Source organism: Perognathus longimembris, chromosome 17 (assembly GCF_023159225.1).
Source record: "Perognathus longimembris pacificus isolate PPM17 chromosome 17, ASM2315922v1, whole genome shotgun sequence".
NCBI lineage: Eukaryota > Metazoa > Chordata > Mammalia > Rodentia > Heteromyidae > Perognathus > Perognathus longimembris.
In genome coordinates this window covers 28,284,321-28,312,250 of record NC_063177.1, presented here as the reverse complement: position 1 = coordinate 28,312,250, position 27,930 = coordinate 28,284,321, and the positions used below count along the sequence as shown (strand labels likewise).

The 27,930-nt window shown below is 55.0% G+C and overlaps 1 protein-coding gene across 1 annotated transcript; it reads right to left on the bottom strand.

Moving 5' to 3' along the window:
• Positions 1-1,461: 1,461 nt before the first annotated feature.
• Tspoap1 (TSPO associated protein 1) lies at positions 1,462-26,504 on the bottom strand. The gene is made up of 32 exons (XM_048366154.1): positions 26,051-26,504; positions 25,231-25,338; positions 24,653-24,781; positions 23,926-24,105; positions 23,165-23,350; positions 21,827-21,904; positions 21,657-21,740; positions 21,334-21,423; positions 21,055-21,177; positions 20,666-20,770; positions 19,085-19,135; positions 18,450-18,470; positions 17,855-18,062; positions 17,096-17,268; positions 15,580-15,695; positions 15,215-15,324; positions 11,120-11,965; positions 10,799-10,950; positions 9,899-10,276; positions 9,579-9,815; positions 8,821-9,015; positions 7,437-8,267; positions 6,779-6,878; positions 6,527-6,678; positions 5,729-5,897; positions 5,455-5,526; positions 5,001-5,033; positions 4,718-4,821; positions 4,557-4,628; positions 4,236-4,346; positions 3,233-3,296; positions 1,462-1,597 (listed from the first exon to the last, which is right to left on the bottom strand). Exons 1-31 carry the CDS (start codon positions 26,363-26,365, stop codon positions 3,267-3,269), a joined length of 5,559 nt encoding a protein of 1,852 aa, XP_048222111.1. The 5' UTR covers positions 26,366-26,504; the 3' UTR covers positions 1,462-1,597; positions 3,233-3,266.
• Between the last annotated feature and the right edge of the window lie 1,426 nt (positions 26,505-27,930).

The following is a 27,930-nucleotide window of genomic DNA, read 5'->3' as shown; positions in this document are numbered from 1 at the left end:
AGCTGCTTGATGTAGATTGGTTTTGCTGTTGTTGTTTTGTTTGTATGCTTCTGTCACCCTTTTGAGTAACTTCTGGTTCTAAAGTCTGAATTCAAAGGCCAGCATGATTCACCCCTCCTTTGCCCAGGTAGAGTCCAGCATAGGTTTTGTGAAAATAGACTTTATTATAATAAAATGTCTTTTTTTTTTTTAAAACAAATGTCCTCACCATCCCACACCCCTGGTGACTAGGGTAGGGGGGTGAGGTTCAGTCAAACATCTCCCACCACAGCGAAGGAAACATGCAAAAACATTCACCCAGACAGAGGGTGAGGGATGGGGTGGTTAGGGTAGTGGGGGGAACCCCCTACCCACTCTGAACAGGTCATGTATGAAAATAGCTGCATTCATCTGTCCTTTTCCTCAATCCCTCCATTCAGACAAGGGCCAGAAGAGAATGACACAAAAGAAGTTGAATCCAATGAGCAAAATAAGGCAAACTCAACTCCTGCTTTCTGCCTCCTAGCCCCCTTGGGTTCTGTGGGGTGGAATGACACAGGGGCCAGGAGGTCCAGGCAGGGAGGGGTGGAGCACTGTGGGGCGGGGTCAGGCCCGCTTTGGCATGGCCCTTCTCCTTCCCCAGGCCTGTGCAGTGAAAGCGAGATGGAGGAGCTAGACTGAGGCACTGAGTATGTACATATATACACGGCTCCGCCCGCTGCCTGTGGAGGACTCCAGTGCAAACTTTTCTTTAGGAAAGGGAAGACGTGGTCAGGACAGCCAGAGCCATCAGAGGGAGCCAGAACCCCTATCTCTGCCTAGGGTCCTGTCCTGGGAGTAAGGAGAGCCAAAGAAGGGACCCAGCATGGCATGGTAGGAAAGTAGAGCTAAGCTAGGTTGATAGTCTTGGGTCCAGTCTTGGTCCAATGGTGCTTTATACCCTTGGCCAAGATACTTACCCACTGTGGGGTATAGTTTCCCTTCTTGGAAGAGGAAAGGGGCTTTCTAAAGGATTCATCGTGTGTGTGTGTGTGTGTATGTGTATGTGTGTGTGTGTGTGTGTGTGTGTCAGTACTAGGCTTGAACTCAGGGCCTGGGCACTGTCCCTTAGCTTTTTTGCTCAAGGCTGATGCTCTACCATTTGAGCCATAATGCCACTTCTGGCTTTTTAGTGGTTAGAGATACAAGCCTCATGGACCTTCCTGTCTGGGCTGGCTTTGAACCTTGATCCTCAGATTTCAGCCTCCTAAATATCTAGGATTACAGGCATGAGCCACCAGCACCCAGCTCGGATTCATCCTTAAGAACCCATGTAGAGCCCACCTTCACCAAGTCCCACAGAGTTCACTTAGAGGATGGGACTCTGGGCCTGTTGGGCCTCTCTCCCCAGCCAAGATGATGAGCCAGGGAGCCATGTCCGCCTGCAGGATGGGCCACACCTTCACTCCTTTCCAGAGCTCAGTTTCCTCAGGAGCTGCTTCCCCTTGGAGAGGAGACCCCGCACCTTCTCAGCTGTTCCCTGTGGCTCCCCCAGGTCAGTCTTGGGGGAACTTCCAGGGCTGGGGCTACAGTGCCATCCAAAGGGCACGGGGGGCCTTTGTGTTGTGCTGCCCCAGGCCTGGAACATAAGAGAGAAGGGTGAGGTCAGGGCTGACTCCCTCCTCACCTGACTCCTTCCATGCAGACTCGGGAGTCTGAGCCCCTCGTGTCACAGATGCATGGCTGAGAGCCCAGATCTCACCACCCTGCTGCTGCCCCAGACACACAGAGCACAGGGATGAATGGAGAATGACGTGCTGATGGAGCACTGTGTGGGGAGGACCATGGGACCCAGAGTCTCAGTTCTGCGTTGTTAGTCTCACTACTGGGTGCTGAGCTGACAGAGCTCAAGTTCTCAGCACCTGACCCTTACATGGGTATCCCCATCTTTCCATGTCAGACCCCACCCAGGGGAGATAAGAACCAGGGTTCTTAGAGGCAGCCATTGCCTCTGAGGAACTACTGCCGACAGCACCTCACCAGCCCAGCTGCTGCAGGGTCCCAGGGGCCTTCCTGGTGTGAAGCCGAGGGTCTACCCCATGAGGAGAGAGGAGAGACTGGAACGCTCTCTGAAATGGCCAGAGACGACCAGAGGGAGGCCAGGCCCAGAGAGGGCTGTGGAACAGGGGTGTCCCTCGGCTCCCATCACAGGTTCTAGCGGCTGCCCCCTTCCTTTAGCATTTCCCCCCATTGCTGAATCTCCTCCTGGCTCCGTTAGCAGCTCTCCCATGCGGTGCTGTCGCAGATTGTGCTTCTTGGTGGCGCCTAAGAATATGGAGTTGAGCAAACAAGAGATGCACCAGGAAGCCACCTCCAACCCCCTGTATTTGCCCTGGCCCTGCTGGACCTGGCATAACCCTGTCAGCTCTTGCCAGACTGTGTGCCCATCCTTCCTTCCTTTCTCTCCAGGACCCATTTGCTCCTCAAAACCTGGCAAGTTCTCAACCAGCCACAACCAGAGCTTAGACTCGAGGTAAGGAACCAGTTGACCCCCGTTCCCAGCGGTGACTGCGCCTGGACACAGAGTTCCCTCACACCTGGATGTCAAAGTCTTCTCTAATGATGGCTACTGGGAAATCCTAGGCCTTTCCCAGGAGGGAGGGATAGCTAGAGAAATAAAACATGGAGAGAGCTTATGTCTGGATTTTTTTTGTTTTAACTATGCAAGCTCTTCCTTTTCCTTTAAGCAGAGCAATTTGAGAGATGGAAGTAGATACACGTGTCTGGTCACACAACCCAGTCACAGGGCACAGGCTGAGAATGGGAAAGCTATTATGACCGGTGACATTGCACTACCACCTTTGTCACCAGTAATAATTGCAATATTATAGTACTATATAGGCATATAGTATCATAATACCTCTGATGAGTCAATACATGGGTGTCGTGGAATGCTCTAGAAGCCGCATATATTATAGCACAGGAGGGGTTAGCTACTGTGAGTCATCATATGCTGAGATGACACGTACTCCTGGGACAGCTGGCATGACCCCAGGGAAAGGCAAGACAGGGGGGAGGGGGAGGGGGAGGGGGATCCCACTCGAATCTGACTCGGGGCGAGATCTCCCTCCCCGACTCCCTGGAGGAAAATGGAAAATGGAAAAGCCAGGTCGGGTCCATTTAAGACAAAAGGCTGCGATGTGATTACAGTTTAGCAGGGAGTGGGGGGGGCACGGGGGGCACATGGGACATAGGGGGCCAGTCCCCCACTTACATGTTTCTCTCTCTCTACATATATCTATCTCCATCTAACACTGGACTCTTCTCCTCCTCGTTCTCTGAGGACAGGGAACAAAGAGAGGAGATGGGTTATGAACAGACTCCACACGCTCTCCCTCACCAGGAGGCCCAGGAACAAGGTGGCTCCTGCTTGACACAGCCTTTGAGCTAGGAGCTACTCCACCTGGATGCCCTGGGTTTTCCAGTTGGGGCTCAGCCTCCTCCCCTTTCCCTGCTCTCTGAGGCTGAAGGCTTTATTGTACCCCATCTACCCCAAGATGAATCTAAGAACGAGAATATAGGAAGCTGGGCCTTGCCAGGTAACTGGCTTCAAAGGCACCTGGGAAACTGGGTGTCGTGGCATATGCCTGTAATCCCAGCACCTGGGAGGCTTCAGTGGGAGGAGAGTTCAAGGCCAGCCTGAGCTCCCTAGCAAAACATCATCTTTTTTGTTGTTGGTGGTGGTGGTGGTGGTTGTGGGGGTTGACTCTGGGCCTGGAGGCTGTCCCTGAACGCCTCAGCTCAAGGTTAGTGCTCTACCACTTGAGCCACAGTACCGTTACCAAGACACCATCTTTAAGAGAAAAAAATAAAGTCCCTAGGAGGCAGGGAGACCTAACGGGTCATCCCAGCAGGGTGGGAAACCCTGAAACCAAGGCTATGTCAAACTTAGAGGTAAGGCGTGGGAGTTCAGGGTCCCCTTTCCCATCAGCCCCTGCGGTGTTGGCAGCTGGCTCAGATGGCCTGAAGACCATGGTCACAGCTATCATTCCTCTGCAGGAAAGGCCATCTATTGGGGGTTGGGGGTGGAATTCCCCAAAGGGGGGCACCTCTGGTATAAACACAGCAGTTCTGCCCTGAACATAGTTTTTCTCTGTGATCTATGTTCAGCCTCGTCCCTCCCACCATGCTGTCCTGCTCCCCCCACCCCCACCCCCACCCCCAGAGCAGCAGGCTAGAGCCCAACACAGAGCTGGGGGCCCGAGCTCTTCACTGACCTGGCTCTCCACCTGTGATGTACCAGGGTCCCTGTCGGAGCTTCCCACCTCGGGCCCAGGACCTTCCAGAAAGTTAGATGGAACCAGGCCTCTTTGTCCATTCAGTTCCCCCTGAAGAGGAGATGCTGATGAGACTAAGAACAGGAAAGAGGCCCTGGCCTGTCCCCTTGACTCTGAGGCCCTTGGGGAACTGCCCAGGGCCAGTATCACCATAGAGGAAAGTAGCAAGTCCATTCTTCCAAGCTTCCATCAGAACTCCTGCCCATCCCCCTGCCTCAATCACCCCTGCGGTACACCCCAAACCCTGTGCCATGTTCTCACATAGAAGAAGCCATCATCATCCATGTTCCCGAACACAGTAATGATGTCTCCTGCCCTGAAGGGCAGCTCTGCCTGCAAGAGGGCAAGAGGCAAGGCATCAGGCCCTGCCACCATCACCTTCTTGCCCCCGCCGTCGGTAGGCATTACCTGAGAGTCCTCACCTCCACGTCCATGTTGGGGGAGTTTTCCCGAGGATTATAGTCAAATGCTGCCACCATAGGCCGGGGAGCTTTTAAGCAAGCAGAGGGAATCAGCTTGGGGATCACTGCAAAGGGAGGAGAGAAGACTCAGAATGTTCTCAAGACTCCTCACTCCAAACTATCCTCTGCACTGGAGGCCCAATGACCCCTCTAGTCACCACCGTCCCACTTCATAGCCCTGGAGGAGAGACCCAAGCATTGGCTCCTCCCACATTGCTTCCCATCCCACTGGATGGCCCCTCACCTTGACAGGGCTGGGCAGGGCCTTCCGACTCTGCTGTGGAGAGAATGTGCCTGTGAGCCCGCTCCTGTACTGCCCTCTTCATCCCAGGCTGGGAGGGCACAGGGCAGGCAGGAAGCTTGCCCTCACATGAAGGGTACAGGAGGGGCGGGAAGGATGCTCAGACAGTATCAGCACAACTCTCTGGTTTGGTAGTGAACTAAGGAAGGCCCAGAATGGGTGAGTGACCTGCTCCAGGCTGCACAGAGGCCACAGTCATGTGCTCTGAGGAACAGAGATCCTAGGAAAACGTTCTACCGCTCCCCTCAGTGGAGTGGTTGAGGGTGGGTGAAGGGGTGCCCCAAGTCCCCTCATCTCAATTTTCCACACATGTCTCCTCAAAGAGCCACGCAGTGCCACCCCACCACCAACCCACACACTGATGACAGACAAGACAGAAAAAAACAGTCTTACTTACCTTTCTTGGAACGGCGGGGCTTGGGGGGAGGCCCAGTTGTGCGGGCTGTGGAGTATACAAAGGGACCATTCCCTGATCCAAGAAGGCAAGTAGATGTAAGAGAAACTGAGGCAGGGGAAGTGAGTGACAGATCCCCACTGCATGAGCTGAGCCCTTCCTCTCTGCCAGACCCCATGGGAAAGCTCAGCCACCCCAGCCAAGCAAATCACTCAGGATGGCATTGGGTTGGAACTGGAATGGCAGGCAGTAGGAGAGGGAGTGTATCAGGCCATACCTGAGCCTTCAATGAGAACATCTGAAGACAAATAACCCCGCTGGAGCAGCTGCTGTCTCCCCGCCAGACTGTCCACAGCCACCTCGGCCACCATGTTGCAGGGGATGTAGCCTGTCCGGCCCCCACCTTCACCTTGATAGAAGCCATCAGCATCTTTGTCCCCAAACACCTGGAGGCCAAGGCCAGTTGTCTCAGGAGGCCTGTTCACTCCCTGCACCCCCCAACCCCTGGAGCCTGTAGTGCCCCACTTAGAGTACCAAGAATGCTCTTAGCCTTCAGACCACGGGCCAGAAAAGGAAGAAACAATGAAGATTTAGGATGGGGGTGGGGTACATGAGAAAACAACCCTTTGTGTATCACCATCATCGCTGCCTATGTGGACTTTTCCTCAGTTCACCCTCAATTGGATCCCTAATCTCAGAGACGTAAGCAAAAGCTTTCTGTCGATTCTCGGAGGAAGAATAAAAATGGTAAGATTCACAGCACTACAATGTGCTCGCTAGATGCCAGGCAGGTTAGGTGCTGTATGTTCATCGAATCATTTTCTCCTCAAGCAACGTTGTGAGGCAGACACTCACTAATATCCGCAGCTTACCAAGAAGGAAACTGAGGCCCAGAGGGATTCAGTAATCTGCTCACAACTACACAGCTAGACATGGCAGAGGTAGGGTCCTCACCCTGTCACCTGGCCCTTGAATCTGTATTCTCTAACTCCTTGGTCCCATTCTATCATGCCTCTAGTGGAGGAGGATGCTGGCCAGAGTCTAGGCTGTGGGCCCAGGGATTTGAGTCTGTCACCTTCAGGATCTGACCCTCCCGGAAAGGGAGTTCCTCTTCTCCAGCATCAGGGTTGGGAGACATTGATACGGGGTCATAGTCAAACAGAGCCACAAAGACTCTCACAGGTAGATCCTGGTGGGCCAACATTTCCGGGGGGCTCCTTGGAGAGGCTATAGAGAGGGTTGGGGACAGTGTAGGGACACAGTGAGCTCATGAGGTTCAGAAGCAATGACCCCCTCAGGGCTGTCCCAGTCCCCATTACCTACTCACCCAGCTCTGTGATGACTGGCCTGGCTGCCCGGGCCCCTTTCCTCTGGGGACCTCTCCGCCCAGAGCTGTCCTGTCCTCTGGGCTCCCCAGTCTCTGTTGCCTGCAAAGAAAGGGCAACAGATGGCAGAAGTGACCCACTATCCCTGGGGTGGCCCCCCCGCTCCCTGGCTCTGCCCAGTCAGCAGCTTAAGCGACACAGCAGAACAGGAGCACAGCATTCTTCTCCAGGGGCCTGGGCCGGCCTCACTGAGATGCCAGACTGTTCCCACGAAGGGAAGGAAGAAGGGCAGAAGGGGAGGCCCCAGCCTCAGCACAAGAGACCATAATCTCCCGTCAGCGCCAGCGCTGGTGACTCTGGACATGGCGTCCGTCAGTGAACTGAAGACATAACTAGCCACTCAGAGGAGGAGGCCGCCCTGACCAAGGTAGCAAGCCGCAGCCAGTGATAACAGAATAGTGTGCATCCGGTTCCATCCAGCAGAAGCAGCAAAGCAGTGGAATGTGGGTGAGAGGAGGCGGGTGAGGAAGCTCAGAGGCCCGGCCCCGGCTCGGTGGATGGAGGCGGCAGCGTGGAATGGGAGTGGCTGGTGGGCAGCAAGCGGGGCCGCCAGGCGGCAGCAGGCAGGGTAGCTGCCCGGGGTGGGGAGTGGGCACAGACCCGGGAGGACGGCTCCTTGGCTCTGCCAGTCGCACCGCAGCCTCTCCGTTCTGGCTCCCCTTTCTCCCAGGCTGGGAGGCGTGGGTAGGGGTTGGGGCATGAGTTGACCTTCAGAGGTCCCCTGGGCCTTCCTACAGGGGATGTGCCCCAGATCTCCCCATCTGGGGGGTAGCAGGAACTGGTGATGCTGATACCCCCGGTGCCCGACTCCTGCTCATCCTCAGAATCATATTCAATGCTGATCTCCAAGCACTTGGGGGAGAGGCAGCTAGCCAGGCCAGATTCTGGAGCTGGGCCACGGGGGCACCTCCGGGAAAAGCCGGGCCTCCCTCTCCCACCAGCCTCTAGTCCACCCTTGGTGACCTCAACCACAGGGGGGGCTCCCCGCTCCCGTGGGGGGCCTGGTCCTGGTCGTGCAGGGGGCCCGCCACTGCTGAGAAGCCGGCTGCACTGTTCATGGGGATCTGGAGGTCGCTTGCGGTTTGGGGGCTTCTCCGGGGAGCCACTTCCTCTCCTCCGGCTGCTTCCACCAACTAGTCTGGACATATCCTCCGGGGGGTCCCTGGCCCTGGAGGCTTCAGGAGACAGGAGACATGGGCCAGGTCCTTGGAGCCGATTGCTGTCACAGTCCAGACCCAGCAGCTCAGCTTCAGGCTGGCCAGGGGCCTGGGAAGGGCCCCCAGCCCCTGTCTTCTCCTCGTCATCTTCCTCTTCCTCTTCCTCAGGGATGCTAAAGAGCTTCTTACTGCAGAACTGCTGGAGAGGCAGCTCCAGGATCTGCTCCAAGAACTCCTCATCACTGTCGGTCTCACAAAAGGGGTCAGGCTGGGGCTAGGGGTGGGGAGAGAGAGCAGCTGGGAAGAAAGGTCCATGGGGAAGAGGAGAGGGCTGTGATCTTGCCCTCAAATGAAGGTCAGGGCCACACTACAGCCCTCCCTCGGCTTCTTCCAGGAAGAAAGAAGCAGAGGGCCAATGGCTGGCCTCACACCATAACCATGTCCAGGCAGAACCAACAATCAGGCACCAGCCTGTGTGGGGCACGCGCATGGGGAAATGAGACATGCTTCTCAGATGAGGAGGGCTTTTCCCTGCCCCCAGAGGCTCCCAGCACAAGCTCTCAGATGGCACCAGGCTCCCCTGGACAGGGCACTGTGTCCAGCAGGCTGCAGAGGTGTGGAAGTGAGCTCTCCTCCCCTTTTCTCCCCAGCAACACAGAGGCCACCCCCGGGGCCTCTTTATGTCTGCTGCTTGGGATCGGGCTCAGGCCACACACCTAGAATGTTGCTGGCACTTAGTGATGGCTGGAAGCTGCTCCTGATATGGGGTACAGGCCCCTGGAGCCTGAGGTCTGGGGCCCGCCAGTCCCCCATCGCCACCCCATTACCTTGGCACCATTCTCCCTGATGCTGTTGCCAGCAACCTGCTTCTGGAAGGAACAAGTCCTAGAACCCAGCTCCTCTTCCTCCTCCTCTTCTTCCTCTTCCTCCTCCTCCTGGATGTCTGACAGGTCTGAGTTGCGGCCATGATCCACAATGGAGTTCACCAGATGAGGCCCAAGCTCCACAGACATGTCCTCTCTCTGCAGCAGGAGAGACAAGGGAGGAAAGACAGGAAGGGCTGACACCAGTGGGGGCTGGGGGGAGGTTCCAGCAAGAGCCAGGCCCAGCAAGAATAAACAAAGGAAAGCCTAGTGCCAGTGGCTCACGCCTGCAATCCAAGCTACTCGGGAGGCTGAGATCTGCGGATTGGAGTTCAAAGCGAAGCTGGGCCTTGAGACTCATCGCCAATTAACTACCACAAAACCAGAAGTGTCACTGTAGCTCAAAGTGATAGCGTGTTAATTTTGAGCAAAAGAGCTCAGGGAGAGCATCTAGGCCCTGAGTTCAAGCCCCATGACCGACAAAAAAAAAAAAAAAAAAAAGGAGAAAGAGCCATGGCCAGAATCAAAAGTATACAAGATGGGGGTGCCAAATGAGAGAGAGAAATCTGGGGGGGAAATTATATCAAACAGACACACAGCAGAAAACAAACGTATTGGCCAGACCAGAGCAGAGGACAAGCAGAGAGGGCAACTAGCTTTATGCTAAGTAGGAAGAGAAGCCTCAATTCTGTAAGGGAGCACAGTATGCCTCCAACTCCTACCTCAGCCCTGGGTCTCAGCCCTGACTCCGAATCTCCTCCATAGCAGCCCTCAGTGCTGGGCACCCTCTGGGCCAGGGCTCCCTGGGTAGAGCAGGGTGTGGGGCCTGTCTCCCGTGAAGCCCGCTCGGCCTGGTGGGGGAAGGCAGGAACCACAGTGCTGGGGCTTCCCTCAGCCAGGGTTGGCTCGTTGGCTCTCTTCTCCTCAGAGATGCCCAGCAGAGCTGTCCCAGAGGCTTCCTGAAATAGATGGCACTGAGAAAAGACCCAAATCCTGGCCCTTCTCCCAGCCTGACCTGCTCCCTTCCACCCAGATAGGGTACCTGGGAAGAAGATGGCCGTTCCTCCTGGGGTCCTCTGGGCTCGTGCCTGGAAGGGCTTGCTGGGGGACCTCCTGGAGGCTCTTGAGTTCCATGGGAGGCAGGATGCCGGAGGGGAGAGCTGGGGTCCCCAGGCTCTGGGGAGGCTGAAGCAAGGGGTGTTCTGACCTCAGGGCTTGGCCGTGGGGATGAGGGGCAGGAGGTCCTGGCTGGCAGACAGGCTGGAGCCAGGGCTGGAGCAACGGGAGCTGGAATGGAGTCGGCCGACTCGCCATGGGGAGACATGGTGCGCACGGTCACCTCTCGGCACACCTGGAGCAGCTGCAACTGGGACAACTCCACCAGCACACTGCCGGCTGTGGGTGAGGCTACCTCCATGATCTGCAGGGAGGGTGCAGCACAGGAGAACAAGGGGGAGGACGCGGTGACAGCATTAGCTAGCCTCTTTCCAGGCATCCTGAAACGCTCTTTCCCTGCCTTAGCTCTTTCAGTTCTGTTGGCCATGCAACTTCAAAAGAAGAAGCTCAGCCAGGTGCTGGTGGCTCATGCCTTTAATCCTAGCAGCTACTCGGGAGGCTAAGATCTGAAGGTCGCGGTTCCAAGCCAACCCAGGCAGGGAAGTCCATGAGACTCTCATCTCCAATTAACCACCAGAAAACTGGAAGTAGAGCTGTGGCTCAAAGTGGTAAAGTGCTAGCCTTGAGCAGAAAAGCTCAGGGACAGTACCCAGGCCCTGAGTTCAAGCCCCACAACCAACAACAACCAAAAAGGTCCATGTTCTTAAGCAGTTCTGCCACATAGTACCCAAATGTCAGAGGTTAGACATCTCTGCCAGGCCAAGGAGACCAGGCCTCTGGGCATGCCCTGACCACCTTCCATCCCTGTTCCCTGCCCAGGCCATACCTTCTGCCCATCAGCATAGATGGCGTAGCCTGTAACCCGGACACCATTGGACGTGCCAGCAGCATCAATGGTGACAGGAAGCCAACTGATAATCAAGATTCCAGGGGAAGGCCCAGGTTCAATCTGCACATCCAGGGGAGCATCGGGTGGGCCTGGGGGAGGTAGAGCAAAACCCCAGTAATGTAGGGTGCTCCCTGTCAGAGACAGCGGCCTAATCTGCCATTTTCCTGGCAAGACACACTAGGCCAGCCCCTCCTGCCACTGTCTCCCATGGGCTGGCCTCCCGGTTCATATACAGACATCCGTGCCCACAACACAGACCTGCTGGGAGTGTGGTAAACTGCAAGGTGGCAGCCCGCTGCTCTGGCTTCTCCCAGCCTGGCTCCCAGGATCCTCGGGGTGGGAGCTGAGCCTCCACTCGGGCCTGATAGAGTGTGCCAGGCCGCAGGTGGCAGAAAGTGGCCCAGTAGGTGCTGGGGCGGGCAGGTGGACACTCTTCCCCATTGAGGTAGATGGCATGGGCCAAGTTACTATTGCTGGGCACCCAGGTGATCTCAGCAGATGTGGCTGTCAATCGATGGATCCGCAGCTGGCTAGGTGCCATTCCGGCCCGAGCACCCACAGTCAAACAACAGCGTAGTGGGTCGGAGCTGCCCTTGCTGGACAGGGCCTGCACAGATATACGGAGGGGCCCAGCCCGCAGGTCCAAGTTTTCAAGCACAGCCTTGGGGGGTGCCCCAGGCCCCAGGACCTGACGCAGCTCCCCATTCACACAGATATGGAAGCCCTGAAGTTCTACTCGCTCAGGGGGTAGCTCCCAGGCCAGTACCACACTGTGGGCCAGCTGCTTGAGGACCACTGGACGGCGGGGGTAAGGCACAGCAGGAGGCTCGCCCAGGCCCTCGGGTGGGGGGCTCAGACTGAGCTCATCCCCTGCATCCTCCTCCTCCAGTCTAGGCTGGCTATGGCCCCCGCTGCTCTGGCCTCCACTATGGCTGCCACCGCCACCACCACCACCGCCACCTCCGCTCAGGAAACTGAGTTCAGGGCCTGAGCTGTGGGACAAATCGGTCAGCTCCGAAGGGAGGGAGGTCAGGAGGTCATCATCCGACACACGCTCTACGAAATTGGAAGGGACCAGGCCCCTTCGGCCATCCATGAGCTCCCCTGGCAAACAGAAGACAGAAAAGAGCAGTGAAGGGGAAGACAGAGAAAGAAAGAAAAAAAACAACCCAATAAAGGTATTTTAGCCATGGCTAGTCATAATATTAATAAGCATTGGATTCAATCGACATTTACTTGTCAGTGCTGACTAACAAGTGTGAGGCCTTGGTTCAAACCCAGTACCAAAATAAACATAGACAAACAAACAAATGCCAAAGCAGCTGGGTATGACGGCACACACCTATGATCCCAGCACTCACAAAGCTGAGGCAGGAAGATTGTAAGTGCAAGACCAGCCTGGAGACACCTGGGGATATGCATGAAGACTGTAAAAAGAAATAAAAAGGAGGGGAGAGGGAAGAACGGGAGAGGAGAGGAGGCTGAGGAGTAAGGGCTGGCCCCTCTCTCTTTGTAAAAATATAAGACTTCAAAAATGCGAGAAGGAGCAGCCACCTTGTCAGGGTAAGGGGAGACGAAAACACCAGGAAAAAAACAAAAAGTGACTTGTGCGTTCTAGAAAGGATCAGGCCCCCCCAGCAGGTTTGTGTCCAGGAGCACAGCTGAGAGTCAACCCAGGCAGTGACCAATGATGTTTACTACCTGTGTCAGGTCTCCTAAAGACATGCCAAGAGAGGTGGTTGGTTTGTTTTGCTTTGTTGTTGTTTTAACATTTGTTGTTTGTTTGAGGAATATCAATAGAGAAGAAAGCCAGACCCATGTCATATCACAGGCAATTATTAGAAGGAAACATTTTTCAGGGAGCAGACAGCTGCAAGGCCTTATTGAGAGGAGGGGGAAGAACAGCCAGGGCCTAGCTTCAAGGTACTTGGGAGTTTCCCTAACAATAATTCATGGCCTCCCCCCCGACTATCAGCTTATACTAGGAAAAAATAATGTAAGAGAACTTGAAGAAACAGTCAGTTAGATAATATAATAAGCGCCACGGTGGATTGAATGGTGGCTCTCCCAAAGTGTATCTGTATCCTAATCCACTGGAAATAGTATCTTTACAAATGTAGGTAAGCTAAGGATCTTGAGACAAGATCATTCTAGATTATCTGAGAAGGTACTAAATCTAATGACAAGAGTCCTCACAGAAACAACACAGAGCCAGACACTGGTAGCTCATGCCTGTAATCCTAGCTACTCAGGAAGCTGAGATCTGAGGATAGCAATTCAAAACCAGAGGAAGCAGTAGTCTGTGAGACTCTTATCTCTAATTAACCACCAGAAAACCAGAAGTGGAGTGCTAGTCTTGAGCAAAAATGCTCAGGGACAGTACCCAGGCCCTGAGTTCAAGCCCTAGCCAACACACACACACACACACACACACACACACACACACACACACACACACACACACCCCAAAACAAAACAGCACAGAGAACAGAGAAGAGAAACTCAGAGAGAGGAAGCAATATGGCCACAGATGCAGAGATTAGAGTAATGTAGCCACAAGCCAATGAATACCTGGAGGCATCAGAAGCTGAAAGAGACAAGGAGTGAATGCAATCTCTCTTCAAGCTTAGGCCACAGGGAATGCAGCCCTGCCAACACCTTGATTTCTGACTTCTGGTATCCAGAAGAGGTCAATGAGTGAATAAATTGCTAGTTTAAGCCACCCAGTTAGTGGTCATTTGGAGGGTAACTCCAGGCAGTTATTAGGAACACTAGCACTAAGGAGCATGGGCTGAAAGGTAGGAGGCATCACCAGACATGAATCTGTAGCCTACAAGGCCAGAGCTGGAGCCCAGACCACAACCAGGCCCTCGACGCTCCTGCCACTGAGAACAGTGCAGTGAGGACCAGACATAGATGAAGTAGTCACTTCCAAAAGCTGGACAGGGAGCAAGACACCTGCGCCTACATGTCTTTAAATCCTTCTCCATCTCCCTAAGATGGAGAAGTTCACACTTTAATAAGTTGGTAATTCAAATTGTAATTTGCTAACCCCTGCCCCTTCCAAAAATGTTGTGGATTTTGTTCATTTTCATTAAAGTTGTATTGTAGAAGGCACTTAGTCCTGCTCTTGAGAATCTACTCCTATGAGGAAGTCAGCTGTTTTGGACACAAAGGCAGGTCCAGCAGCTACTCAAATAACGGGGTTAGGGCCCAGGGAAAGGAGCCAAGTAGCCTCCACAAGCTTCCAGTGATCCCTGCTCAAATCTGACCCCTTCCCTCTATTCTCCTTAGTGCTGAAGGTTGAAGTCTAGTGCCCAGGCTAGGACCGCCCTGGAGGAGGCTCCCAGTCTCAAAGCAGCATCTGCCTCAGTTGCCTCATGTGCCTGATCTCTCTTGGGTAAGCTCAAACTTAGCCCGGGCCTCAATACCTGCATCTACATTCTTCTGAGACCTGATCCCTCCTCTCCGGATCTGATTAGAGTATAGTATCAAACCTAGGTCACGTGCATGACCTCAAACGTCAACCAGGGCTCAGTGCTGCCTTGCTCCCTCCATAAAAATGGAGCTCACCAAAGAGAAATAACTACAAAAGCAATACTTGCAAAACTGTTTGGGGTAAGTGAACTGAACACCTGGGGGGGGGGAGGGAAAGGGGGGGAGGGAGGAGGGCATGAGGGACAAGGCAACAAACAGTACAAGAAATGTATCCAATGCCCAACGTATGATACTGTAACCTCTCTGTACATCAGTTTGATAATAAAAATTTGAGAAAAAGAAAAAAAATGGAGCTCACCAAAAGCCCCTGTGATTCTCCATCCATCACCTGAACTACGGGTACGCCCTAGCCTGGCCTGCTTGGTGCCAGGACCCTTTTCTTTCTCATTCCCCATTGGTTCCAGAACTCAGTACACCGCTTAGTTGAGTCTGGAATTGTTATGGTAGAAAACAAGAACACCCTGGCCCTGAGTTCAAGCCCAGGTACTAGCACCAAAAATAAAAACAAGAAACTCTGTGGGGCACCAGTGGCTGGCTCATGCCTGTAATCCTAGATACTTAGGAGGTTGAGATCTGAGGATCACAGTTAAAAGCCAACTTGGGCAGAAAAGTCTGTAAAATCCCTTATCTCCTGTTAACAACCACCAAAACACAGAAGTAGAGCTATGACACAGGTGGTCAAGTGCCTGCCTTGAGTGAATGAGCTAAGGGCCCTGAGTTTAAGCCCCAGAAGCAGTACCAAACAAAACAAAACAAGAAGTCACAATGGGCTGTGGATGCTGCTGAGTGTGAATAAATGAATTTTAAAAATAGGAGCAGAGTCAGAGGATGGATAGAATGGATAGAATGCCCTACCTTCAAAAAAGCCATCTTCATCCATGTTGCCATAGACATAGATGTATTCACCAGCTGTCAGCGGAAGCTCCGCCTCCGGATTCTCATTGGGGCCCTCAAAGGGGTTATAGCTGTTGGAGGAGTACCAGGGAGAAGAACAACAACCTACATTGTGCTTCTTTCCCCTCTTCCCTCCCCCTGTACCACGCCTTTAAGAAGACTTGGTTTCCAAGTCCGCCAAGTAGTGCATTCACCGTGGCTCAGCTAGGTTATGAGGATATGTCAAGCTGAGATTCCCATAACATCCCTGCCATCTCCAGAGGTCTCCCCTTCTCCCATCCATCCCCAGTGCTGGGAAAGGGGGGCAGTGAAGGTAAGGGACGTACCTATAGCGTGCTAAGAACACCTGGATCCTGGCTCCTCCCGGGTTGCCTTCCGGGGCTGCTGGAAACAGGGAGATACTATCTACCTCCAGCTCCTCCACCTCACTGGCTGTGTCCACCTAGAACAGACAGAAAGTTCTTCTCCTGGGCCTTGGATGAGCCAGAAGAGGACCCAGGGCTTTGAGAAAGGAAAATGAGCATACACCCACTGACCCACATATCCTTGCCAGGGTTTTGGGGAGCCTTGTACTCCTCTCTAAATCCTGGCCCTCACTGCTCCAGCTCAGTAAATAAAGTCATGGCCCCCACCTGGAAGACCAGGCCCTGCCGATACAAGGAGCCAGTATTAATGGCAGTTTGGCTCTTAAGCTAAAAAACAAACAAACAAACAAAAAAAAAACACAAAGCATCTGGTTATAAGGAGCTGGAAGCAAGGAGACAGAAAGGACTGGAGAAAACTCTGCCTCCAGCCACAGTGACTCTGTGGTACAGCCCTGGAATTAAGAACTTCCTGTTCCCTGGGAGAAAGGGTCTCCAGGTGCACAGTCCCTCCAGGATGACATTTACAGTAGTACCACCAGCCAGGTGCTGGTGGCTCACACCTGTAATCCTAGCTACTCAGGAGGCTGAGATCTGAGAATCACGGTTTTAAGCCAGCACGACAAGAAAGTCCATGAGACTCTTATCTCCAATTAATCACCAGAAGACTGGAAATGGTTGTGGCTCAAAGTGGTAGAGCGCTGGCCTTGAGCAAGAAAAGCTCAGACATGGTGCCCAGGCGCTGAGTGCAAGCCCCAAGACCAACAAAAATAAAAACAATGTGGTACCATCCATCTATCCCACAAGGGGGCAGCAGAGGCTAGGGCTTGGTTCTGCCACTTTTTGAAACCCTGCTTAGCAAGACAACCCTTCTCTGCACCCCTTTTCTGGGGTTCCTAGATAGAAAGAGGAGCAAGGTGATAAGTGGTGAGAGATGGTCAAGAACTTAGGGATAATGACAGCTGCTATGGAGCACCTACTGGGTGCTCTAGGCTGAGACAGGCATGCACACTTCAATGTTATCCTCAACCTTAGAAGACAGGTTTTATTATTCCCAATAATCAGGTATGAATACTGAAGTCCAGAAAGGATATGTGCATAACTTACTTAAGACAAGGCTAGGATTTGAACTCCAGAACCTGTGATCTTTTTTATATAGCTTCTACTACAGATGCACTTATGAGAATCCTAGTGGTAAAGTGTTCCCCCCCCCCCCCGCCCAGTCCAAGTCTCTAGGGCCTCCTTGGACCCCAGAGGGATAGAGCTGGGTGACCCCCCCAAAGGTGAAACTGAGAGGCAAGACCCAAGAATGGGGGCAAGCTCCAGCTGAGCTCCCTGTCCACAAGAGGAGTCCATAGGCCTTCTACCTCCCAGCTTGGGACCAGTGACCATCCCCAACTCTTGGGGACCCCAAAAGAGATCAGCACCAACCTCTCCCTTTTCCCTGAGCCAACACCAACCTCACCCCCCATGCACTGACCTCTGGTGTAGGGCATGACTTGGGACTGTTATGGATAGACTCAGAGTGAGAGGAGTTGGAGAGAGACTCTGCCTTCTTGGCTGTCCTTCGAGGGACTCCAGTAAGGGTGGTGGGGGCAAGCTCGGAAGACTTTGCAGTGCAGCGCCCCAGGGAGCCCGGCGGAAGGTCAAGTTCTAAAGAGAAGATGGCACGTGGGCTTAGGACCTGTGGCCTGAAGAAGGACCAGGGAGATGGGGCGAAGCCTCCTGAATATGGGTATCAGACTGTCCTTAGGGGGATTTCCTTACAAGAAGGGAAATATTCAGGGAGAGTGTAGGTGATTTACATGGAGTTAACAGGGTCCTAAGAACAGCTTGATGAAATGCACTGAATGAGTCATGGCTTGGGGCTTAGAAAACTAAGGTCCAGATTAGTGAAGCAACATGTTCAAACTCACATTGGCTGTTAGATGAGTAAAGATGGGACCAGCAAACCTGCCAGCCCCCAAGCCCTGACTCTTCCCAAAGCCTGATGGGCTGCTAAATAATTCCTGCTGCCCAACTCCTAGCTATGACTAGGAGTTTAGAAAGAGTGGCCAGATTCTGGGAATGCCATCCCTACAGCACTTGTCTTTCCCATCAGTCTGGCTCTTAGCTAGGTAGGGCTTTAACTCCCTGTGTGTCTTGGCATGAGTTGCTGGGCCTTGTTTGATTCCCTGCTCTCTATTCCCAAAACCCCAGGCCTGGAATTTCAGACCAATGTTATTAGGGTCCACGTTACCTTTGGGGCCGGACCCCCGGCAGGACTGGGGGGTGGAGCAGCAGCAGGAGGGTGGTGGTGGGTGGTCCCCAAGGGCACTGCAGCCCAGGGCAGAAGTGAGGAGATCCAGGGGACCTGGGTGCAGACGGAAGGCCTGAAGCTCCTGTGCCAGGAGGCTGAAGCGCTCTGTTTGGCTACGGCACTGTCCCTCAAGCTCTCGAACCCTGGCCTGGGACAAGACCCACCATGAGCCACTGGCAAAGCTGCCCAGGACCAGCCCACGCCATCTCTACACAACCCCACACTGGACTTCAGGTTGCACTCAGCCAACCCCTCAGCCAGCCCTGGGCAGAAGCACTCATGCTTCGGGACACTTTTTAGGTAGGGGAGTCAGTTGATGATGAACTTCCTCATGGTGGGAGAGGGAAGTCCCCATGTCTTCCAGGGTCAGCAGCAGGTGCGAGGGCCTGTGTCCTGTGGGAACTTGCCCCTCTATAGAATTCCCCTTCTGTTTGACATTAGAATTGGGACTGCCTAGGCCTTGAATAAAGGGACTTCTCACAGAGCAGGACAGGGGAGGGGAGTGCTGGGAAGAAGCAGGGTAAGGTAAGAATACCTGCATCGAATCCAAGGTAGACTGTGGCAGAGAAGGAAACACAGGGCAGAAGTTAGACTTTTAGGCTTATAAGTCAATGACCCAGAGATAGGGAGAGAGAAAGAGAGGAAGACCCTAAGTGGACAGCATCCAGTTGACTAGCTGAGCAGCTCCTATAGGAAAGGATGTTGCAGGGTAAAGACAGCCTCTGGGTGGTTGGCAATAGGAGACTACAACCGGCAGCCTCAGAAGCCCCTACACCCCTGGGCTGGGAACATGGCTTAGCGGTAGAGTGCTTGCCTAGCATGCATGAAGCCCTGGGGTTTCATTCCTCAGTACCACATACATAGAAAAAGCTGGAAGTGGCGCTGTAGCTCAAGCAGTAGAGGGCTAGCCTTGAGCAAAAGAAGCTCAGGGACAGTCCCCAGGCCCTGAGTTCAAGCCCTTAGGACTGGCAGAAGAGGAGGAGGAGACGGAGAAGAAGCCCCTATGCCTTTCCTGAAAAGCAAGCCAGTAATGAGATTCCTCCCACCCCAAGCCCAGGGACCTGCAATTCTACACAGCCCCAGTCCATCATAGCTCTGTCTGAAGTCCCCTGCCTTCCTCCTGCCTTCTTCCCAGGATATCCAGGCTGGTGGCTGCCCCCAAGGACCTACCTCCAGCAGCTGCACAGCCCCTTCATGTTCCCTCTTGGCTTCTGCCTGGGCCTATGGATAGAAAGAGGCAAAATGCTGGAAGGGAAGGGTGAGGAATGGAGTGGAGAAGAGGGAGGGTGGAAGGAAGGAAGGGATGGTAGGAAGAACAAAGGGAGGGAAGAGGAGGAAGAAAGAGAAGGATAGGGAGAAAAGGAGAGGGGGAGTCTGAGAAGGGGGAGGTTAGGGGGCTTCTCCCTCCCGAATCCCCACCCTGAACCATGCCTCAGACTAGAGGCAGAGAAGTCAAGAAGCAATGCGGGGGGGGGGGGGGGGGGCTTGATGTAACTTCTCTCTTTCAGAAACATCCACTCTCCTGGTTGCCCTTCTATCTACCCACACTCCTTCTCAGTCTCTTTCTCGGTACTTCAGCTTCCACTCATTGGAATGTGCTGGACCAGTTCATATTCTTCCCCCTCCTAGGCACCCAGCTAAATACCTTGATGATTCCAAGCATCTCCAAGGCCACTGTCCCCATAACTCCAAACTCAGGCTCTCAACAGCCTGTGAACATCTCCTCTCAGATGTTGAGCACACGACCCATACTTCCAAAGACTGAACTCAGAACTCAAGACTCCCTGTCTCTCAAAGCAGTTGGCCCTCTTCCTTCACCTAAGGGGTGAAAATCCCCACCCTCCCTCCTCCATCTCTTCACAAGAAGGGCTACCAAGTAGGGATAGAACTGCAATCCCATTGTGAGTCTTGTCAATTTCGCCTCTAAACTATAGTTCAAAGCCATTCACCTGTTTCCACCTCTGTTGTCACTTGTGTAACTAACTGCTTATGGGGCAAAACATCTAACTTTCTCATGGTCCTCATGACCTGACCCTGACACTCTGTCCATATTGTTCTCTGTTCTAACCACACTGATCTTCCTTGCCACAGAGCATCTGTAAGCTATTCTCTTTACCTGGTCTGCCCTGTCCTACCCCTGACTCCCCTGACTGCCTCCGTCTCATCCCTGAGGTATTAAGCTCCATCATTATCTCCTTAGAAAGGCTCCTCACTCGCGTGTGTGTGTGTGTGTGTGTGTGTGTGTGTGTGTGTGTGCTTAAAATCAGGGCATCCAGCTCTCCATTGACTTTTTCACTCAAGGCCGGCGTTGCACCATTCGTGCCACAGCTCCACTTCAGCTTTTGGCTGGAAAATTGGAGATCAGAGCTCAGAGCCTTTTCTGCCTGGGCTGGCTTCAAACCGTGTGATCCTCAGATCTCAGCCTCCTGAGTAGCTAGGACTACAGGCATGAGCCACAGGAACCCTTCCTTTAGAAAGGTGAGGGGCCTCTAAAGTGACCCCCCTCATCCCATCTCAGTGACTTTTTGTCACACTACCCCATCTTCCTCTTTGACTGTACCTTTGTGTGTCTGAAATCACCTTATTTCTGCATTGGCTTTTTTTTTTTTTGCCGATGGGTCAAAGACCTGGATTCTGTTCACCACTGTCTCTGAAGTGTACAAGGCTTGTGCGCTGCACATATTTGTTAGACAGGTGGATGGCAAACCTGGGGTCCAGCAGCCTACCACCTTCCCTCATACCGGTGCCCACCTGCTGCAGCCTCCGGACCTCCTCCTGCTTCTCCCGCAGGCTGAGCCGGGCCTGCTCATGCTCCACCTCCAGCTGCTGCCTCCGCTGGGCCACTTCCCGCATATGCTGAAATGGAAGACCAGATCTGGGTCAAAGCCAGAGCCCCCCCCACACACACACACACTTCACCATCTCCATAGAAGAATTAAGATGAAAGAGTTTCAGCTGTCATCTCTTCCAGGTGTCCTCTATTAAAAAGAAAATTGAAGCTCAACACTGAGGGTTGGCAGTGCCAAGACTGAACCTCAGACTCCAGTGCCCTACATTAGGGCATAGTCTACTGTCTCACTTTCTCCTGGTGCCAAAGCCCAATATTTCCCCCCACCCCCCAACTTCCACAGCCTCCTCACCTTCAGCACCTGCTCCAGGCTCTCCAGCTTGCTCTGCAGGCCCTGGCTCTTACGAAGGGCTGAGTCCCTCTCCTGTGTCAACCCTAGGAGCCGGCCCCTCAGCTCAGCATTCTCCCACTCCACCTGGTAAAGAGCCATTGGCAGGATGCAGGATATGTGAGCTTTGTCCCCCTTTGAGGGCTAACAGCACCCTTCAAATTCCACCCCAGATGTACGCCCTTGCCCTGGAGCAGGCTCTCGGCAGAGCATGGCCTCTCCAGCAGCATGACAGAGCCATACCTGCTCCTTCTCCGTGGCTCTTCCAGTGAGCCGGGAGTTCTCCTCCACAAGGCGGGCATTCTCATTCTGGGCTTCTCTCAGCTGCAGTTCCTGAGGGGCACAGAAGCTCTGGGGAGGGGCCCAGCACCCATATATTCCTCTTTTGCTTTCATGGGGATCCTGTCAAGGCAAGGCTTTCCTCCCTGTTGGGAACCTGCCTCTCACCCAAGAAAGGAAAGCACCATAGAACTGGAAAGCAAAGGGGTCCCAGAGGCCACCAAGAGCCCACCTTGGCAGGCCTTAGGGAAGGAAAAACAGATCCCTGGGCACCCTCAAGAGCTCACCAGCTCCTCACATCGCCTCTGCTTTTTCCGGGCTTCCTGCTCCAGGCTCTCACATTTCTTCCGCTTCTTGCTCAACTCGGACTCCTGTGGGGTCATAACATAGCACTTCTTATGGGGAAAGGCAGAGGTGACCAAGGTAGGCCACCTCCAGCCCTGCATCTGGGACTTACCAGCTGCTGCACCCTCTGCGGTTTCTCTGGCTCCCCTAGGACCACGGGTGGACTGTCCACATCCTCCTGGAGTGTGGCCTGGAAATGTCCAGAGGCAGGTACCTGAAAACAGGGCCCCAGGGCAGTTTGCCCTTAGCCCAGCCTGTCCCCTGGGATGCTCCCACCTCATGGCTGGTCAGCAGTGAGATGTTTGCCTAGAAGGGAGAAGAGGGGTGCTGTGTAGCTACCCCCTCCCAACATCTCCAGCTGATGTTGAAATACAGAGATTGCATCCCTGTGCCTACCCCCCCCCCCTCAGCCATAAGTGCTTTGGGATCTTATCCTGCCACTGTGCCCTGGGAGATGGGTCCTTTTATCCAGGCCAGAGCATTCCCTTTTTAGCTTCCAGCAGCTGCCCTGTTCTGCACTCAATAACTGTCCCCGGTGTCCTTCAGCGATTGGCAGAGAATCAGGAGGCTGTTTGAGCCTCTGGGGATGTGATGTACCCAGAGCTAGGGGGGTTCTGGTTCATTCAGATCTGAGCTTGGCCTAGAGTATTGCAAGCTTGCCTGACCTCCCAGTAGTCCCCCCCCCCCCCTCCGCCCAGCCCACCCTACTGCAACTCCCAGTTCATCTCTGCAAACTTTCGGGGAAGGAAAGCTCTTGATGGGAGGAGCATCCTCCTCCTCGGTCCAGCAGTCCCCCACCTGGAGGTTTTCCTCACTACCAGGGCTGGCTGTCCTCTCACCCGTCTTCCAGAAGGAAGGTGGGTCTGGACGCCGCCCACCTAGGACGGCGGAGACCCCTCGATTATAGGGGTTCTCCCGAGTGCGTCCCTGGCCTTCAGGACAGCGGTTGTTTAAGCCCTGTGCTCAGTGACGATCGCCCGTACCTGGAGCTGGGTGGGACTCACCGCCACCCCCCCGGGGAGCCGGGCCAGGCCTGGAGGGCCAGGCGGGCGCTGTCGGGGGGCGTCCCCGCTCTACGGCGGCGGCGGCGGTGGCGGGAGGAGGCGGCGCGGGCTGGGCCCCGGGCGGCTGCCAGGGCAACCAGGGATTTGCGGCCGGGCGGTACCACTGGCGGCGCGGCAGGGGCGGCCGGGCTCGGGCTCGGGCTCGGGCTCCGGCTCGCGGAGGGTGGAACCCCAGCATGCCCCAGGGGGCCGCGCGCGGTGCAGGTAGGAGCGCGCGGCGGGGGGGTACCCTGGCCCCGGTTCGAAGAGCGCACAGATCCCTGGGAGTGCGCGCGTCACTACGGGGTCTGGCTCTGCGCGCAGCGGGGAGACCTGCCGGGTAGCCCCCCGCCCCTCCTCCGCGCACAGCCACACACCTGTCCGGGCGGCCCCGGCCCCGCGCTCACCTCTCCCGGGGCTCCCGGGGTCGGAGCCCCAGCTCGGGCTGGGGCCGTGGAGCCCGGGGGCCGGGCCGGTGGGGGCGGCTCCTGCTGGTTGCGCAGGGCGATTTGCCTCTGCAGCCGCAGCACCTCCCGCTGGGACTCACGCAGCAACCGGTCGAAGTCCCGCACGTGGAGCCACTGGGGACCCTCCTGGGGTGGAGCAACCAGGAGAGGAGTTAGACCTCCCCCTTGCCTGCCCCTACCCCCTACCCCATCCCAAGCAATGTCCACTCTGTACTAGAGGGGCTCAGCTGCGACGGGGGCAGGGTGGGGGACCGAGGGGTGGGCATTTCCTCATGGGTACATGCCTGCTCATATGTACTTGTGTACACAGCCACATGCTTCAGCACAGACCTTCACAGCGACTCATTTAGTGGGCGCCCGCCCGTACAGCACAGCGGCGCACACTGTACTAAATGCCTGTCAACATTCCTTCACACAAATGGCGAGGTATGTGCAGCTTGATACAGCCAGGCCCGACAGGCTCAGACTCAAACCTGGAGCACAGAAATGTCCAGGTCTGGGACTCATGGCTCCACCCCGCGTCAGTTTAGTCTCCTTCTCCCCTCTCCCACTTGGGCCGTTGCCAAGGGAACCTACTCCCCAGCATCCTCCACCTTTCCCTTTCATTTACATCTCATTAACATCTGGTCCACATCCCACGCCACAGCCAGACAGCCCTAGGTAGGGCTGAGCTAGAAGGAAAGACCAGAGTCTTCTCGCACCTTGCCCACTAAAGTGAGCCTGGCCTGCAGCTCCCTGCACTCCTTCTGCAAGGCGGCAATCTGCTTGTCCTTGGCCAGCAGGGCACTGGCTGTCTCACTGAGGTCCTGGGCTCGCTGGCGGGCTAGGGCCTTCCGGCACAACTCCAAGCTGGCCCCAGGTCGGGGCAAAGGGGCACTCACCTAGCCAGAGGAAGGGTAAGGTCAATGGTCACCTGAGGGTTGGGGCACAGCTCCCACTCTTGGGCACCTTAGGATAAACCTAGTCTAGGGTCTCAGAAGAACAGCGACCTCACTCAACCCCATCTCCAACAGTCCCCAAGCAGAACTCAAAGGGTTAAATCCACTCCTCTTTAGTTTAGGCCAAAAAGATGCTGCTAATTCATGGCTGTCACTGTGATGGGTCTTTTCCCTACCCCCACTCCAGCTCTACACCCTGAAATGAGCTCAGCAGGAGGCTAGAGTCAGCACCAGCGTGTGGTAATCCAGAATTCTGCCCCTCCTGCCTTCTCAGGAACCTCCCCACCCAGCCCTTCCAACAGGAGAACCTCTGCACTGGGGCTGTCCCGTAGCTCCAGATAGCTTCAGCCTCTTACCCTGGGCTTCTGGGTTTCTCTTTTCCTGGGTTCTCTAAGAGTCTGTGCCTCCCAACCCTATCCCTGAGGCCCAGCCTCAGTTGTCTTCTTTCCTGAGCAGCCAAACCTCCACCCAGCAGCCTCCTGGTCCTCACCACCCTCAGGTTGGTTTCCTGCAGCTTCCGGGCCCTCTCCTCCAGGCGCTTGGCAATGACTGCCAGCTCGGCATTCTTCCGCTTCAGCCTCCGCACCTTCTCCTCCGTCTCAGGGAAACTGCTCTTTCTCTGACAAGGGGTCAGCCAAAATGGGAGCATATAAGGAGCACCCCGGGGACTGGGAATGTGGCTTAGTGATAGAATGGTTGCCTTGCATGCATGAAGCCCTGGGTTTGATTCCTTAGCACCACATACACAGAAAAAGCCAGAAGTGGCACTGTGGATCAAGTGGTAGAGTGCTAGCCTTGAGCAACAAAGAAGCCAGGGTAAGTGCTCAGGCCCTGAGTTCAAGCCCTAGGACTGGTAAAAACAAAAAAAAAGGAGCACCCCACAGACCCAGCCCTACTGTCCAGGCCTTGGGCTAGAGCCTGGGCTCCTAGGGGGGTCCTTGGCAACTCTTAGGCAAGGGTCTTGGGGATGAGGCTGCCTCCGTTTGGAGAGATGTTTGCGAATGGAGAGGACACTGAGGCAGAGGCATAGCTCTAGTTGGGACCGGGACCCCTTTCTCCAAGCCTCACCAGCATCTGGTTTTCCTCCTTAAGGATGGCACAGCGCTGCTGTAGCTCCCCCAGGGCCCTCAGCAGCTCCAGATTGGGCCTGTCCCTGAAGCCCATGTTCAGCTTGGCCTGGCATGGGAAAGAACCAAGTGCCTCAGAGACCCACCTAAGCAAGCCATGTGGGAACAACTCCCCCTCAACATCCTAAGGAGACAGAGAGATGAGAAGGCTGTCCATGTCCCAGGCATTCAGAAGGGATATGGGAGCCAAGAAGTGGCAGTCCCATCCTTCCTGACCTCAGTGACAGTCTGCGTGTGCGCGCACACACACACACACACACACACACACAACCAGCCTGGGGCCTTCCTGATAGTCCCCCAATTTTTCTCCACCTGTCTTGTCCATTTTCTCCCCCTGGGCAATTACACCTAAAGCTTCCATCTCCTTCCTTCCAGACTCCCTGTGGCTCGAGAGTCCCCAGCCCTTCCCCAAAGTCCTGCTTCCTCCATCTTCCACAGAAGGCTGATCACACCCACCCAGACCTTGCCCTCCCTGGCTCAGCCCAGCACTGAGCCCTGTCCTGGAGCCTGCTCCCTCTGGATTCGAATTCTACCACACACCTCCACACCCCTGACATCCTCCAGCCTCCAAAGACACACAGAGATCCATGGATGACCGACAGAGGACAGACAAATGGAGGGAAAATGGAGACACTTTCCTGTCCAAAGGGGAAAGGACAGATAGTCATCGAGACAGACAGACAGTGACAGGCCAAGAGAAGAGGTAGCAATGGGGTTTGGTATCTTATCTTGAAGACCCCAGCCCTCCCCAACTTCCTTACCTTAGGTAAAACCCCCACCTCCTCATCCACCAGCCTCTGACCGTGATGTGTAGAACTCACCTCTTGCTGCCCAGACTCTGCTCCTTCAGGGTCAGAGCCCCCCAGAAGCCTGGGGCTCTGGGCTCCCTCAGGCTCAGAACTCTCCTCAGACCTCAGGTCTTTAACTGACAGAGCCGTCGGAGTATCAGCAATGCTTGGGGCTGCGTCTCCAGGTTCACCCCCCTGACCCAGAGTCCAGCTCTGCCAGGCGGGCAGAGCCCATGGCTCCATGACTGCAGGGTCCCCAGGCCGCAGGATGGTCGTCACTTGTTCCATGGTACTGCCAAGGGGGCCCAGGACCCAGGCTAGGGGACATCACCTGGGCAAGTAGGGGGACTGGCAAGGGTCATGCCAGGCCAGATCCTTCTCTCTGAGCTCTTGGCTTCACCGAGGCTCCATCCAAGGTTGGCTGAAATCTTCCCCACCCACAAAGCAGGCTGCTGCAGAAGGATTCCGGGCTGCTGGAGCTGGAACTGAGGGTATGCGAGCTATGTTTGCTCGTGGCTGTGTGTGTGTGTGCGCGTGTGCGTGTGTGTGTGTGTGTGGTGTCCCTGTGGGGGTGGAAAGACTGTTCAGAAGCCACCAAAGGCAGTGTCTGGGCGAGGGGATGTGCAAGCGTCTCCAAACCCGGTCTGGTGTAGCAGGTAAGGTTGTCTCGTATGTGTTTGGGGGACAGGTGCCCCCACTTGTGTGTGTCGGGGAGGATAGTGCTGTGTGTCACTGCCTGTGCCTGTTCTGGAGTTGCCAGTTGTTTCTATGTGTGGGGGGTGTCTGTTGCAGGGCTGTGGCAGTGTCTGGTGCTGTGGCGAGTGGTATCCGTGGCAGTGTTGTGCAGCTGCATGTATTGGTGTTGGTGTGTGTCTGTCAGCGCCTGGGAGTCTGGGTATCCATCATGACCCTTGTGCCTGCCCAGGGTCCCCAGGAGCTGCTGGGGGCAATTCCCCAACGGTCCGCTATGATCCTTTATCTTCCGCTTCTCTAGCTGCCGTAGCTCTGTCGCTTGCTGGGCTTGCTGGGCGGCCGGCTGGTCCTAAGGAGGCCTGGGTCGATGGGCTGCTTGCCTCATAGTCTCTGCCTTTGCTGGTCTTCAGTGGGGGGAGGGACTGCAGGGGTCCCTTACAGTCCTGGAGCCCCGAGATGACACGGTGGGCACGGAGGAGGGCTTGAGCCTTAGAATGGGGGGGGGGGTGGGGGAGCTGAGGAGAGCCAGCCCTCCCTTCCCCCTCCCCTCCCGCCCACCAATAGGAAGTCGGCTGCTGGTTTCCATGGTGACGGCGCTGGACTGGTGGGTTGGACCGGCTGGTAGGGTCGGGACAGAGGGAAAGCAGGTTCCTGGGGGATGCCAGCTTTAGTGCACCATACATATAGCATCCTCACCCCTGTCCCCGCACCCCCTCACACTCGCCAGGGTACAGAGGCAAGTGGGGTGGGGGGTAGGGGGCTGGAGACAGCCTTCCCCGCCTAGGGGAGGGAGAAGCTGGGGAGAATATGACAGAGACCCAGGCACAGAGAAGGCAAGGCAAGGCAAGACTAGGAAAGACGTGATTTGAGATGAAACAAAGAAAAATAAGATGGAAATAGAAATACAGGAGCAAAAAGAAAAAAGTAGAAATCAGTTGAGAAAACTGCTTCAGCTTCCTGCTGGCTGACCGCATTTTAGGGGTATCCTGGCTGTCCCAAGCCATTGGTGAAGACCATGTGACCTGTGGGCTGGGTCTACCCCTAATTGTCAGGAAGTTCATTTTCTGTCTAGCCAGACTGGAGTAATTAAAAAGAAAAACTTGCCTTTTGTAACAATAGAAGCTCCCCCCGCCCCCCAGGTCTCAGATTGCATATGAATC

Bases quoted from the DNA above. Each gene is read 5' to 3' on its own strand.
- Tspoap1 (XM_048366154.1), bottom strand. From the start codon at position 26,365: ATGGAACAAGTGACGACCATCCTGCGGCCTGGGGACCCTGCAGTCATG. The intron at 15,325-15,579 runs GTACGTCCCTTA...CTCCTCCAACAG, and splicing joins GTGTTCTTAGCACGCTATAG to CTATAACCCCTTTGAGGGCC. The intron at 6,679-6,778 runs GTGAGTAGGTAA...CCCTCTCTATAG, and splicing joins GCCAGTCATCACAGAGCTGG to CCTCTCCAAGGAGCCCCCCG.